The following is a 16,403-nucleotide window of genomic DNA, read 5'->3' on the forward strand; positions in this document are numbered from 1 at the left end:
CACTCGTCCTTCCGTTACTCGGCCGTAAAGGGCTTCATTTACAGCCTGAACAGTGATGTACTATTAATTAACTCTATATAATTTACACGTACTATAGCTAACCAGACAGGGATCAAAGCATATACTCTCGGAAAACGACGATATACACTATCGGAAATTCCATCTAACACTAGCAAGGCACTTTAGTTTCATGAAAGTCTAGACAATTCATGCTAATATTATAAACGCGAAAGTGTGTCTGTCTGTCTGTCTGTCTGCTACCTTTTCACGGCCCAACAGTTAGACCGATTCTGACGAAAGGTACAGAGTTAGCTTATATCCCGGGGACAGACATAGGCTACTTTTATCCCCTAAAATCAAAGAGTTCCCACGGGATTCCTACATAGTACAGACCCATCCGCTCAACCGATCTGTATGAAAGGTACCGAGGTAGCTTGTGTCTATGTTATTTGATATAGGCAACTCTTTATCCCGGAAAATCAGACAGTTCCCACGGGATCTTTAAAAATCCACGCGGACGAATTCGCGGGTATCCTCTAGTAATCAATATTTGTTCGCCAAAGGACAAAAGCGGAACCAGGATTGAATCTAAACTATCGAGTGCAATATTCTAAAAAGCTTGGAGAGTTTATTAAAAAGCCAAGACAAATAAAATGAAAAAAAAAAAACATTCTCGTAGTACTTCATAGTCTATTGTCATAATAGTGTCAATGATAGGGCATAGGCCTCCTCTTAATTCAAAAGGTTTGGACCGAATCCAATTGTCTCATTGCCAATCAATGAAATTTCATCCAGTCCATAAGATGCATAGAAAAATGAATTGTATAGAAGCTTTAGTTTCCACCACGTAATTGAGGGGCATACCAACACACTTTGTATTTTTAATCAAGTAATGATTAGTATGCATGTTTTTTGTATGTAGGCCCATATCGAAATATATAAAATGTAAGAATGCGGCCACAAACCTAAAGTTATATGAAGTCGAAGGCACCAAAATACCGTGTTGTGATCCTCTTTATTTATAAAAGATTCAATACACTCGAGTCGGGGGCTATTTTAGACACATCTTGATATTCTTGAGTGTTCTCGGATATATGGAACAAGTTGGTCTGTACTTATCTTGTTCGTATGTTTACTTATGAACTTGCGGATGCTCTATATTTTTATATGTGTTCAATTTAACCGCTCAAACTCATATGTAAGTAAGTAAGAATGAAAAGTAGCTTACTACAGTGTTCAGCCTCAAGTAATTCTAATACTTTCAAGGTTTATCAAACTTCAATTGATAAAAGAAGAATCTAGAGATAGCAAGTTGAAGTGTATAATCAATGTCTTTGAACGCTAAGCTGTATCCACTACAAATAAACTTGCAGTAAGCTCTGGCAAAATAATTTTCAATGAGTGAATACGCGAACAAGTCACTCTCTGAAAGTTTTAATTTTTTTTTATTCAGACACAAGTTAGCATTTGACTTCAATCTCACCAGGTGGTAAGCGATGATACAGTCTAAGATGGAAGCGGGCTAACCTGGAAGGGGTGTGGCAGTTCTTTATTATACCCAACACTTTTCGTTTCTACACGGGCTCGCATCAGAACTATAAATCGCTTGGCAGCACGGCTTTGCCGGTAGGGTGGTAACTAGCCACGGCCGAAGTCTCCCACCAGACCAGACCAGAGATTAAAAAAGTACAAAATTTCAAGCCCCTGTCAGGAATCGAACGCGGGAGCCTCCACTAATAAGGCTACAGCACTCAGAAAGAGAAACGTCAGAAAAGTGTTGCGAGTGTATGCCACAGTGCGAGGGACTTACCAGAACTACTTATGCAAGTTTTATCGTTAGTGGGCATTTCGTTTAGCTCTTAATTTACATAATTCTTGAAAAGGAATTGAAAACTACACAATCATAGTTCTTTTACGGACTATGATTATACATATAGGTTCTCAGTTTTTATTTGTATAGCCGTTTAAGCATAAAACAGTGAAAGAATTTCTAATATATTTGGAAATAATAGAAGCGCAAACGACACAACACGAGAAAATCAAACCAACAATAGAAATCAATGCATCAAGGCTTACCGAACTTTATAAAATAGGCTTATGAACCGACCGCGCACTGAGGGTTCCGTACTCGGGTATTTTTTTTTCGACAGTTTGCATGATAAATCTAAAACTATTAGGCATTTAAAGGCCCTCATATGATAGCCCATTTTGTATAGCCTATATCTTACTTTGAAAATTGTAAATACTAATTTATTTGTTCATGAACACATATTTTTTTTGTGATGTAACCACAAATTCGCGGTTTTCAGATTTTTCCTTTACTTGTGCTATAAGACCTACCTTTCTGCCAAATTTCAAGATTTTATGTCAACGGGAACTACCCCATAGGTTTTCTTGACAGACGCGACAGACGGACAGATAGGCAGACAAGGAAGTGTTCCTATAAGGGTTCCGTTTTTCCCTTTGAAGTACGGAACCCTAAAAAAGCGGTGAAGTGCGTTTCGAGCCACTCGTTGTTAGGGTTCCGTAGTTGTCCGTCACAATATTGTACTACTATTTTTACTCGACTAACACATTTTAGTAATTTTCAATAAACATGCGACTCTAATTAGTTACTCTATAATTAATTTATAAGTTGGTCGACTATTACTCGTTAATTTGTAAAGCCTACTGAGCTGAGATAGTTTACCTTTTAACTTCCTTATAATATAATAATACATATATACTAGGTACTTTATCTAAAAGCAAATATATATTTTAGCCTACAGCAACCATTTAACTGGCAGGGTGGAAGAGGACTTGACTTACAAAAATTGGCACTAGATAAATTAATAAACGGATGCCTGAATCGAAAAATGTTTTTCACCTACCCGCAATATTTTTGAAAGACCTATGCTATATCATGAGATAGACGAGGAATAAAAATTCGTCTCCACATTAAGTGTAGGGGAAGTAGGTACCTATACAAAATAGTTTTTTTTCAAGTTTTTATTTTACCACTTTGTGGGCGTGGTTAATATATATTTATATCATGCCGATTTACAGCTTTCTAGTACTAAAAGTGTCTGAGCTAAGCCACGGACGGACGGACAGACGGACACAGCGAAACTATAAGGATTACTTGTTGACTACGGAACCCTAAACAATGGTTTAACAGACCGACAGTACAATACAAGAATGCATTGACTTCTATATGTTACAATATAAGTACAATTGAAAAGCGAGCAAATAATAATTCATAATAATTATTCCACTTAAAGAATAACTTACCTTTAATTAGAGTAAAAGTCGGTGTAAACGTCACGGTCGGCACCGACTCGAACATTAACTGAAAAAAAAAAAAAAACAATTATTTATAGCAATTACAGTAAGTTTTACAGCTGAAGCTACATTTTCCTGTAAAGGGACCGATATTTAATTAGTTTTGCGAAGTATTTAATTGTAAAAGAGGTGTGGTTCACATTAATATGGTCAACCTATTTTTCGCCCACTTCCGAGTATTTTTTTTTAATTCACAGACTAGCGATAGGCTGCAAATCAGACCTGAGATTAAGATGGAGGGCGCTTGCCTAGAAGATGCCGATTGACTCTTGGCTTGAAGGTACTCATATTAAGTGGAAGGGAAAGCTGATTCCGGGTCTTCAATCAGGATGAGTAGATTTTAGGTCATAGTCTGCCACGCACACACTAGAGAAGATTATAGAGACCTCTCAAACAAGAAGATGCTGATCTCATCATTTAAAAGATGCTGTTAGAAGCTGTGATAGCCTAGTGGTTAGAACGTCAGGCTCCTAATCGGAAGTCGGGGGTTCGATCCCGGGCACGCACTTCTAACTTATCAGATATGTGCGTTTTAAGCAATTAAATATCACTTGCTTTAACGGTGAAGAAAAACATCGTGAGGAAACCTGCATGCCTGAGAGTTCTCCCTGGTTCTCATGTCTAAAATCTGCCAATCCGCATTGGGCTAGCGTTGCAGACTGTGGCCTAACCCTTCGCACTCTGAGAAGAGACCTGTTCTCAGTAGTGCGCCGGCAATGGGTTGATCATCTTCATCATCATCTCATACATACAAGTTTTCTTATGATGTTTTCCTTTAAATCAAGTGATATATGCTTTTAAAACGCACATAACTCCAAAAAGTTAGTTGATCCCGGGTACGCACGCACGTTCGAACACCAGACCTGCCAAATAGACGGCCGACGTCTTAATCACTAGACTATAACCGCTACCTACTGCTACCGGTAGGTACTGGTTTTAGATAATTAGGTATAATAATTATTTATATATCGATAGAGATTATGGTATTGTGGACAGAAAATATCGGTACGTAACATGTTTTTCAGAGACAAATAAAATATAATATCTTCAATGTTTAGGGTTTACAAAGTATTAAATAAATCTAAATAGACTATTGCGATCATGGCTTCACAATTTCATAAGTATATTAGATGGGTTTTTATTCTAAGATATTAGAGCTCTGAAATAGTAATAGTAGATTATGCAACATGGGGATAATGGAATGTCTTACGTCACGGGCACCTGGATAAATCCCAAGCGAACGAGGGATTTTAGAGTAACTCCCGAGTGCAGCGAGGGTGCTACATCTAGAATCCTGAGTGAAGCGCGGGGTTTAGGGGCGCCCAAGACTAAGACAGCATTATCCCCAAGTTATATACTCTGCTTTTCACACCTCGCAATAAAATCAAAATCTTCTTATGCTTATATAGACCTATCTGCTACCTATTATATGCTACCTATCTGTCTTTAGAAATATCTGGGAGCAAATCGTTTATTACACTTTGAGCACTTTTGAACACTTAATAGTTTCCGGAGTTAGATTATTGCTGCCATCATCGTCATCATTCGACATTTTAATTTCAAGTTAAATAAATAATTTATTTCAATAACACCATAATATAACGTTTCGCACAAGATTTTGCAGATATGTTTTGAAGGAAATTTTCAATATTCTTTAATCTATGGTTTGTGAAAGAGACGCCATCACTCATCAAAGCAAAATAGAAAATTTAAACCGCGCGTGTGAGAGGGACACCATCATACGTCGAAGCGAGATAGTTGATAACTTTATTTTTTTATGATAACTAAAAACTTTTTAGACGCTACATTACGCCCCATGGGCTTTCCATACAACATTACTGCCCGGCTAATTCATAGGAATGTAATGACGTATATTACCTTTAGAATAAGAGGTCAGTAATAAGGCATTCTGGAGCGAGTGGTGTGAAAAACAATTTAAACTTAAAATGAAAAGAGAGTGATTTTCTATTTTCGTATACTTTTTGCACCTAATTTGAATGTTAAAGTCTGAAAAATACAGCTCGCAAAGAGCGTCTGCGAGGCAATTTAAAAACCTTGTTTCTTTCTTCTCTCTTCTCTCTGGGCTTGTTTCCGCACTTAAACGCTTTATACAAGTCTAAATTAAAAATTTATAACACCCTCGACAAGTGAAGGTTACAGTAACTAGAAAAGAGCTGATAATTTTCAAATGGCTGGACCTAGGATGCCACAGACAGGTACACAGATACACACGTCAAACTTATAACACCCCTCTTCTTGGGTCGAGGGTTAAAAAGCTAAGATTCCAGGTAATTAACTCATTAATCTCTTGCCGACACTAAACCTTTATGCGAAAATATTTCATTAATTTATTTCATGCCTGCGAAAAATACGGCAGTGGTATGACAAGCTGATTCCCTGTTTTTTGGACGAACGTTACCCAAATGAATAAATACTCGTGTATTTGTTTGGGCGTTTCTCTTTGTTGACATGTGGGTTTGAACTTGAAGGTTGACATTAACCTTTTGCTATATAAAGCGACTCATACACTGTGTACAGTATACCAAGCAATACACGAAGCAATCAATACTGGTTTTTCGTCATGATCGACTATTTGAAATGCAAACAAGAGATTTCATAATAAAGCTCAACTTTACAAGATTTTCCACACACACACACACATAAAGCTCATTTCAGGAAATTTAACTGAATGAATTAAATCTGATTGAACAAAATTTCATGGACTTTGGTTGCTTATTATTCAAATGAAATTGGAACTAAGATTGTATGAAACGAGTGACGGAGAGAGCCCTCTTAATAACTCAAAATTTAAAAAACCCCCGACACAAAAACCTCTATAAGAAAATTAGAAAAGAGCTGATATTTTTCAACCCGATTTTTTTCAATTATAGCTAAGAACACTCTCGATCAAGTCACCTTTCAAACAAAAAAAAAACTAAATTAAATTCGGTTCATTCGTTTAAGAGCTACGATGCCACAGACAGATAAACAGATACACAGATACACACTTCAAACTTATAACACCCCTCTTTTTGGGTCGGGGGTTCAAAAAGACCACCGCCAAACGCTGCGATAGGCCGAATTATTATTTTGCTTTTAACTATCAATATTATGGTTTGCAGTTTAATTAACTGTGCATATGAAAATAAAATATATGATTGACACAAAAGATTCGTTTATTCGCCGGACATAAAATTGTGTACATCCACAGTACACAAGTACAAAGGTTTGGAAAATATTAATTAGCCTTTACGGTAAATCATTGACCGCCTCGCAGCACTTTTTAATTGTTCTGATATTTCGCATGGAAGATTTTGCTTCATAATTAATTAGCACGTTATGAATTTTTTTAAACTAATAATGATTTTTGTCAATAAGATATTTTTGTTGTATTAAATTATGAGCTCTTTTGATGACCCATATAATCACAAGAGTACAAAATCAACTATAGTGACGATGCACTACTTAAACTTAGGCTGAAATCTATAGAGAACACATAGACTTTGCTCAGATCTTCGAGCCTTGAAACTTTAGCTACATACTTTTAGAGCAATCTAGAAAACCACAGGCCCAGATATTCGTTTTAGAATATATCTGCATATTGTAGACTTTAGTTACTTAACATTCAAATGAGAATCAAACTACGATTGTATGGAGTAAGTGACGGAGAAACCTCTGTTAAGACAGTGTTAAAACGAGACAAACTTATACCTCTGTATAAATCTGTCTGTGTGTGATTTGTCTAATTCAAAGTGCGCTCTATAGATTTTAACTTAGGCCGCGTATATACCTGTATGTTTTACTTACGAAAGTAATTTACATGATTGACTTACGACTTTACAGTGTTAACACTTTGATAAGTACATTTACCTTAGTTTTGTTGTCAATTAATTACGTAAGCTACTTGTGTGAGTAAAACTTACAGGTGTAATCGCGGAATTAGTCTAATATGGTGCTAAGATAGATACACAGCATGTAAGATAGTGATGACGTGATGCGAGAGTTATAGGTTTATAGAGGGTGTAACGAGAACACTAGCAATAACTTAGCTTATTATACTACCTAAACACAATCAAATGCCAATATCCATTTGCCTTATCTCGTAGTTTTAGTGATTTAGAATTTTTCAAACCCGCATTGTATAGCGTGCAAAACTCGGGTCAATGCCCGACCTACGACGCGGCATTGACTTCGAGTGACCTATTTGCGGAACGTCCGTTGACCTCTAGCGTCAGTCAGAAGTTTTCTTTGCAACATATTGTGAACTTTTAAAAAATACAGGTTTTTTTGTTGTAATTTGTTTTATGGTATCTTATTAGTAATCATCAGTACTATAACCTGTCTTCGTTTTTGCTAGCGTTCTGGATACACCCTGTTATAATGTGTTGGTGTAAGACAGTGACTAGCTGCGGTGGAAACATCACCAGTCATCACTAAAGTTAGGTATAGGTAAGTTATAGGTAATACCAAAGCATATAATATTGGTATGACGAACATAGATTTGGATTGGGTTTGACGACTAATATCTCTGACTAGCGACCGCCCGCGGATTCGCTCTATTAAAATATCCTGTTACAATTATGAAAAATACGGCCTTATTTTCCTTGTCTATATTATCAAGGAAACTTTTGTGCTAAATTTCGGCTTTCTAAATCCAAACGTTTGGGTTGGGCATTGATGAGTCAGTCAGTGAGTGAGTCAGGGCTTCTCTTTTTATGTTAATTATTATGTTTTGATTTTTTTAGGGTTCCGTACCTCGAAAGGAAAAAAGGAACCCTATAAGGGATCACTTTGTTGTCTGTCCGTCTGTCGTGTCTGTCAAGAAAAGAAAGAAAAGAAACATAGTCTAGTTCCGATAGAGCATAAGTCGATTGCACTGGGTACAATGTTCTATAAGTCAGTAACGAGATGGGTGGCACTTTGGAGTTCCGAACTAAGCCCGTAACTACATTCAGCAAAATAATATAATTAAGTCCTAGCTCGTTGGATCCTGTTATTATTATCATACATCACTTATAAACTATACCTGTTACAAAATGGTCAAACTGCTGGACACAATACAAACAACGGTGAAGCGTTTTTGTGCGTTCAAGTCGAGGGCAACTCCACGTGGGTAGCGTGACTCATATACTAGTTTCCATCATCGACTCGACGGGTCACACTCGTTTGCCTTGTAGATGAAATAATAAACTTCTAAGCGATAATTCACTTTTAAAGCTATGCCTATAGAAATGTAGCCTTTTTTACCCGACTACGGCAAAGCCAAAAGGAAGGGTAATGATTTTAGCAGTCTATGTATGTATGTATGTTTGTATCCAGATTTTGTGTCTTCCACCGTAGCGCCTAAACTACTGGGCCGATTTTGATGAATGATGTGTCAATTGATTCGTTGTGAAGGTCCGGATGACATAGGCTTCATCAAAACACATTGTTACCTCAAAAAAGTGGAGTCTCTAAAAATTTGTTTTTGCTTTTGCATCGAGAGGGATGTCGAATGAAAGAGGAGAAAATTTTGAGTTCATGAATATACGTAGATGTACCTACTACAACATTAAAATATACTTACCAAACGACAGAAAAACAATCCTCAATCTAATAATAATTAGGTAGGCATATTGTAATTTTTTCAGTTTAGCACACGAAAACTTTAGCAGTTGTTTAAGTTCAGTAAAATTCATAAATATTGAGTAGGTATTAATATAAATTGATGAGTTGATAGCTTGAAGGTGGGTATAGCAGGTAGGTACTACATACGAATAGAGGTCAATGCTTGAATGTACTTTTGGCTTATTAAGTAATTAATTTAATTATAATAGATTTTATACAAAGAATGTCTTAGGTTAAGTTTTACTATTTAGAAGTTTTAGATTAAGCATGTTGAGTTAGCCTGTAAGTGAGTATACGTTGATAGTCCTAAGTTTATATAAGTCGTCATAATTACTTTTCTTTGTATACCGTTGGCTTCCTATTAAATTAAAAAAAAAATGTAATTTATGAAATAACAAGGTGCATCAAAATAATGATTTGTTACGAACATAATTTTCTTACAGGGAATTTAATTGTAGCGCACTCGAAACAAACGTAGTTTGGTTTTTAATTGACTTCAAAAAAGGAGGAGGTTCTCTTTTTGAATGTATGTTTTTTTTTTGAATGTGGAGTCACAAACAATAATATGAAGAGTAGACGGTTCGGTAACGGCTCCGAAAAATGTTAATATAGAACTGCACTAACTCTTGTATATATGTATACAATAAAATCATTTAATAAGTAATAAATTAAATTATTTTTACTTTTTAGTGTTTGTGGTTATTGAAGTTGGTTTTTATTTTTAGGGTTCTGTACCTCAAAAGAAAAAACGGAACCCTTATAGGATCAGTTTGCTGTCTGTCTGTCTGTCTGTCCCCCCTCCGTGTCTGTCAAGAAAACATCATTTAAATATTTCAGATTAGACAGAGATAGCGATAATAGCATTACGACGTCACTCCGTGCTAATGCCACAGTAGCTTTCTGCGGTTTCAGACAAATTTTCGTTTTGCGAGAAAGGGATAGAAGACCCTCCCACTCCAAAATGCCTGTAGTAAAATACGCAATTGTTTCTAGAACATATCTACATTGATTGCCTGATTGATTACATAATTGAGTTTGATTGGTTAATATTCATATTAGAATCAAACTAAGTTTGTGTGGAGAGCGCCGGGGAGTGCGCTAGGGAAACCTCTCTTGAGTGATACTTTTTTGCCACTAGGATTTTGTTAAGATTACGTATTATTCTATAACGGATATACATGGTTACTGGTTAAACTTGGTAGATTAAAAAAGTTAAAAGCTTATAAATTCAATCTTAGATAAAATCAATAGAGTACCTATTACAAGGTCATACTAGATCACCCTTTAACTTTATGATGTTGTAATGACTGGTTTGAATGAATTACACTAGCAGAGTAGGTATGAGTATGTAAACAGTGTGGTATGCGACAATGCTGACTCACTTCAGACAATACAACGATCAGCTTGAAGTAAGATTTCGGCAAATCTGTCCTATTAATTATTATTTTTAACCCCCGACCCAAAAAGAGGGGTGTTATAAGTTTAACGTGTTTCTGTGTATCTGTGTATCTGTCTGTGGCATCGTAGCGCCTAAACGAATGAACCGATTGTAATTAACTTTTTTTGTTTGAAAGGTGGCTTGATCGAGAGTGTTCTTAGCTATAATTCAAAAAAATTGCTTCAGCCGTTTAAGAGTTATCAGCTCTTTTCTAGTTTTCTTGTAGAAAAGAAGGTTAGATAACCGTTAGGTTCATAATATTATGTCAATTGACAAATGTCAAGCTGTCAAGATGGACGTTGCCTAGATACATAATTATTCATTTGAAAATGATGTTTTGGAAAACTCAGATACTTTGGATCGTAGGCGCGGAATAGTCCAAGGAAATCGGTTCAGCCGTTTGAAAGTTATCAGGTCTTTTCTAGTTACTGTAACCTTCACTTGTCGGGGGTGTTATAAATTTTTAATCTACACTTGTTATTAACTAAATATATGAACTTCACTGCAATCACACCAAATAGTAGGTAAATGATGATGTAGCTAAGGTAAGGCGTAGGTAGGCACCTAGAAGATACCTATTCACTTTTCTATTGAAGGTCTCAATATTGTAGTTGACGGGTAAAATAGAAGCCGGAAAGGTATCCAAATTCTAGCAGTGATATAAGAAACGAGGAAGTAAATCACTTCGTACCTAAAAGTTGAAGTTATTTCTCTTACCATTGTACGGAACTCTTCGTGGGATAGTCGGACTCGCACTTAGCCGATTTTTTTATCACTACGCTGCATCTTTTAATTTAGGTCTACAATCATTTTACATATGCATTTACACATGCATATAAATAAATAAAAACATTTGCTAAGCGATAAGGAAGTAGTATATAGTCGTTATTTATTGCAACTAATGATATCGCAAGTGCAACAAAATGTAGGTTTTTCTTTCATGCAATATTTTACCTACATTTCTATAACTAACACAGGCCTTAGGCATCGTTCGTTAAGGTATCCCTCTGGAGAAATAAACTGCAGGATCCAAGCTACCTCTGCACCTACCTACCTACCAAGCAGACAATACTCACAACTTCGTCCGCCTGGATTAATTTATTTTAAACCCGTGGGAACTCTTTGGTTTTCCGGGATAAAAAGTAACCTTTGTACCTTCTTTTACAAGTTTCTGGTTTTCCATGGATTCGGATTTTTTTTCAGTAACGACCTTTTCATTTAAAGAGCACCTTCTTTAAGTTAAGATTATTTTAGGATTAAATCAATACAGAATATGTTCTTACACTGCATGCACTAGAACATGCCTTAATTATCACAGTTACCGCCACATCTCGTCTATAGAGATCGCAGTCATAACACGGGCGAGTACATCGACCTAAAACCACACTCCATCCCTCTTACACTCGGATGCGAAAACTATTTCCATCTCGTTCCGACCAATTAATTTTTCGTGTGGCATAGCTTTTTCTCTGATAGTACGTATTTCCGCACGCCTGGCTCTGTTATTCTTTGGTACTGATCACGCAACCTTTCCTACCAACGAACGTAATAATACCGTTCGTTCTGATTTGTCAGTGGAATGCACCTCTACTAGTAAATAGAGTGATATAAACTGAGGGAACTCTCGGTTTGATCCTGAATCGACGATACGTCAAATATTAGGCTATAGCGACGTTAAATCTAAGAAAAATAGGGCTATGTTAGGCCTACTTGCGTCAAATGTACCTACTAACATTTGACGCTTGCCAGTGACGTCGAAGCCTCAACGTTTTATTAGAAGTTCCCTAACTGTCGTGAACTGTGCCTCTACCAATTTCTTAGGATTCCGTATCTCACAAGGAAAAAAAACCCTTATAGGATCACTTTGTTGTCTGTCCGTCTGTCGTGTTGTCAAGAAAACCTATAGGCTACTTCCCGTTGACTTAGAATCATGTTTGGCAGGTAGGTAGGTCTTATAGCACAAGTAAAGGAAAAACCGTGAATTTGTGGTAACATCCCAAAAAAAATGTGTTCATGAACAAATAATTAATATTTTCAATTTTCAAAGTAAGATAACTATACCTAGTGGGGTATTATACGAAAGGGCTTTACCTGTACATTTTTATTTATTTTTATGCATAATAGTTGCGAATGTAGTAGGTATGCAAAATTTCGGAAAAATACCCGAGTACGGAACCCTCAGTGCACGAGTCTGACTCACATTTGGCCGGTTTTTTTGTCAGCAGGAGTCAAGACTTTGTATTTACTACACAATGGTCGTTGTTGTGCGGCAGAAATAGAGGTGTGATAGCCTAGTGGCAATGGTTAAGACGTCCACCTTGCATTCGGGAGATCGGGGGTTCTATCCCGGCACGCACCTCTAACTTTTCTGAGGTTTAACATGATTTTTAAACAATCAAATATCACTTGTTTTAACAGTTAAGGAAAACATCGTGAGGAAACCTGCTTGCATGAGAGTTATCCATAATGTTCTCAAAGGTATGTGAAGTCTGCCAGTCCATACCTGGAGATTGTGGTAACCTTTGGCTCTACCCTTATCAGTCTGAGAGGAGACCCGTGCTCAGTAGTGAGCCGGCGATGGGTTGATCAAGATGATGATAATATTGTGTTACAATAATTAAAACTTTTTAAATAGTAAAACAACAATGTTGTTAAATTATAACTTATCAATCAACAGATAAATTATAAATATAGAAAGAATATTGAATAAGGTTGTAATTATTATTTGGAAAAAATCTCAATTCTCACAAATTATTATGGTTTAAGTAATTTAAATACAATTAAAAAGAAATTTTCCTTAGTTGAATTTGAAAGTGTTGGTTAATTTAAGAGATTTGTCTAAATAGTAAATTAATTAATAGGCTTTTTACTAATGCCCATAATAGAGACTCCGAGTAGGTATATTGTGTTAACAAATTAATTACACTATTGCATGTTAACCAAGTATTGAGATCTAAAGGTCAACATGATTTCAATATTAACTAGTAAATGCCTAGCACACAATGCATGCCTCTCAATTTGTTTGAACAACTATTCGGTGATCAACTATGCAGCTCCTGGGAATGCACATCTAACTTTTTGGAGTTATATTAATTTTGAGAAATTAAAACTCACTTGCTTTAGCATTGAAGTAAAACATGCCTCTCCAAAATCTCTCTGAAAGTTACAATAGGTATATGCAGACTGTCATTCCACACTTGGTCAGCATGATGGACAATGGCTTGCATCCTTTTCATTTTGGGAGGAGATCTATACTCAGTAGTGGCCTGGCGATGAATTCAGAGGATAATGATAATGAAACTTAGGTGTATTTAAAAAAAAAATATTTAGAGTTCTTGTTTCAAATAAACACAGGCGCATTTTGGCTCGTCAATTCATCTTGTTTGTGAACTGAACACCGATGTAAATACTGATATCATGGGACAGATAATAATGGGCTAATAATATGAGTGCTGCATGTTTTTGGATCTAGAACCTTAGTAACCACTAGGACTTGGATGTTACATATTACTTAAGTATTTATATTATGAGTCATAGTTTTTTTTATGATTTTGTAAATAACACTCTTTTTGTCACGGTTATTTCAAGATATGTTTTAAGTATAATTTTGTCATGGTGCATGAAAATTTAATGGTGCATGGTGCATTAAGTGATATCAGATGCTTATTTTATTATGGAATATAAGAACAATACTGTGATCCCAAATATGACAATTGTACTAATAGTCACTATAAAAAAAAACAATAAGAAGAAGAATAGAAATGTCTTATACTGTACATTTTTATTAATTACAGTATAATATACTGTAAAATTTCTGATAAATCCTATTATCATCATCGTTAACAGAAAGATTTCCACTGCTTGATGTAAGTATCTAGCTGTAGGGAAGTTCAGATGCTGCAGTTTTGCTCCATATGTAACCATATGCGGCTTCTTGTGTTATTAAAATTTGTAATCTGTACACCAAGTATTGGAGATCACACTGCGCTTGCTGGTGTCAGGTCATTATTCTAAATATTGACTTACAAAATTCAACAAAGTACATTTAGTAGATAGAAAACAGAGAATGAACTTGGGAAAGAGCACAGGAAAACACAGAGTACAGAAAAACTCAACGGCCAGGCTTCCTAGAAAAGTATCTCCAGTTGTGATTATGATTGATGATCAAACTTCAATAAGTGAGAGTTCTTTGAAATCAATCATTTCTCATTAATCGTAAAATAGTAATAGTATAGTATAGTAGTAAAATAGTAATCAATCATTTCTCATTAATAATAAAATAGTAATAGAAAATAACATCCTCAAGAAACAAAATATCACTTTGGCCCCCTTGTAACACAGATAACTATTTTATCATATTATTAGCAAGCTTTAAAATACATTGAAAAATAAAAAGGTTTGTGTCTGATAAATAGAGAATGTAGAGATTCATGAATCACATAGTATGTCATTAAATTATATACTTAACTAGCTGATGCCCGCGACTTCGTTCGCGTGGATGTAGGTTTTTTAAAATCCCGTGGGAACTCTTTGATTTTCCAGGATAAAAAGTAGCCTATGTGCTAATCCAGGGTATAATCTATCTCCATTCTATCCCAATCCGTTCAGTAGTTTTTGCGTGAAGGAGTAACAAACATACACACACACATACAAACATTCGCCTTATAATATTAGTGTGAAGTGTGATGATAAATAGCCCCAATACTAAGTACTCTCAGCTATTAATGTTTATTGTATTAAGAAATTAGAAATAGATCACCTATTCATTTTATTAACATTAAATGTGGCTAAATTTAATTTTTCTTTATAATCACAAAATAAACGAATTGCTTGTCCTACAAATTATAAGGATGTTTAACTTAATAATTACTTATTAAATTATTATTATGTTTAGTTTCGTCAGGAGATTAAAATTAATATTTTTGAGCCTACTGAGTTCTTACTCTACCAATGCTCTACCATTAGAAATTTATTCCAACAAAAGCGTTGGAATAAATTTCTAACAGGGTACTGTTACTTTCGCAACTAACTTCGTGTAACGAGAAAATACCTGTCGATCACAAAAAAAAAATCACAAGCGTAATATCTAAATGAATACTTACATCCCGTTGCTTGTGCACGAAATTTTGAGGTATCAAAAACACTACTTTTCACTTCTTTTAGGTACAAAAATTAAAAATATTGGATCCGCCCAGCTGGCAGAATTCTGAACATACCATAGAGTAGATAAATAATCAGACTAGTGTCAATTATTGTCATAGAGAGCAATGAACTGTCAAAACATAGAGTAAACATAATACTGTTTTCGGGTAAATTTAAAATAGATAGACACAAAAACAAAGTACCTGCTTATTTAAAAACGTTGAGTATTTAATTGTATTAAAGTATTTATTTTGTGTTATGTTAACTTTCTAACTTCTAGCGAGTAGAGACATCTATTTTAAAAAGGAAAAGTAGCAAATATTCAAACATCCAACGTTGCTAGAAGATGGCAGTACTTTCGACAATAGTTGTTGCTTGTAGAGTTTATATGGACGGAACATTGTATAGGTAGAGCACGAAAGAAAAACTATACTTTAGAGGTGGTAGAGTAGAAATCCAAAAGGCACTAGGAATAAAAGTGTTTGATAAATACCTACTTTTTATTATTTTGATTTCGATTACCTACTTATGAAAGTATGCTAATTGCTTACATAGATAATAAATACTTAATAACTAATACAGCAACCTCTACTTACATTACACATATTTCGTCTCTACATAATATTATTATTAGGTACTTACTTAGTAGGTATAAAACGAAATGATAGAATAATTTTAATGCGATGGTAACAGATCACTTCAGATAGGTGTCAAACATTGTGAGTTGAGCTGCTATGTACTTACGAGTATCCTACTGTAGGAAGACGATTCAATGCACTGGCTCTACCATAGGCTCGGGCTAGCTCTTCCAACATCAATGGGCTCTACAGTGCCACGTGTCTGACCGTCTGTCCGTCTGTTGTGTCTGTCAAGAAAACCTATAGGATACTTCCCG

General features: G+C 35.4%; 1 protein-coding gene and 1 long non-coding RNA gene across 5 annotated transcripts in view; one reads left to right on the forward strand and one right to left on the reverse strand.

Annotated features, from left to right (window-relative positions):
• The window catches only part of LOC123880620 (ecotropic viral integration site 5 ortholog), a 53,510-nt gene extending 37,941 nt beyond the window's left edge, over nt 1-15,569 (reverse strand). For all 4 annotated transcript variants that reach the window (XM_045928826.1, XM_045928824.1, XM_045928822.1 and 1 more), the window contains exons 1-2: nt 15,469-15,569; nt 3,271-3,328 (exon numbers count right to left, since the gene is read on the reverse strand). In XM_045928826.1, coding sequence (XP_045784782.1) covers nt 3,271-3,325 — 55 coding nt within the window. In that variant the 5' untranslated portion in view covers nt 3,326-3,328; nt 15,469-15,569. The remainder of the gene's footprint in view (nt 1-3,270; nt 3,329-15,468) is intronic.
• LOC123880629 lies at nt 8,597-15,281 on the forward strand. The gene is made up of 3 exons (XR_006799303.1): nt 8,597-8,751; nt 9,220-9,224; nt 15,270-15,281. It is a non-coding gene; the product is annotated as an uncharacterized LOC123880629 (long non-coding RNA).
• Nucleotides 15,570-16,403: the final 834 nt, after the last annotated feature.

The sequence above is a fragment of the Maniola jurtina genome, chromosome Z (genome assembly GCF_905333055.1).
Source record: "Maniola jurtina chromosome Z, ilManJurt1.1, whole genome shotgun sequence".
Classification (NCBI taxonomy): Eukaryota; Metazoa; Arthropoda; class Insecta; order Lepidoptera; family Nymphalidae; genus Maniola; species Maniola jurtina.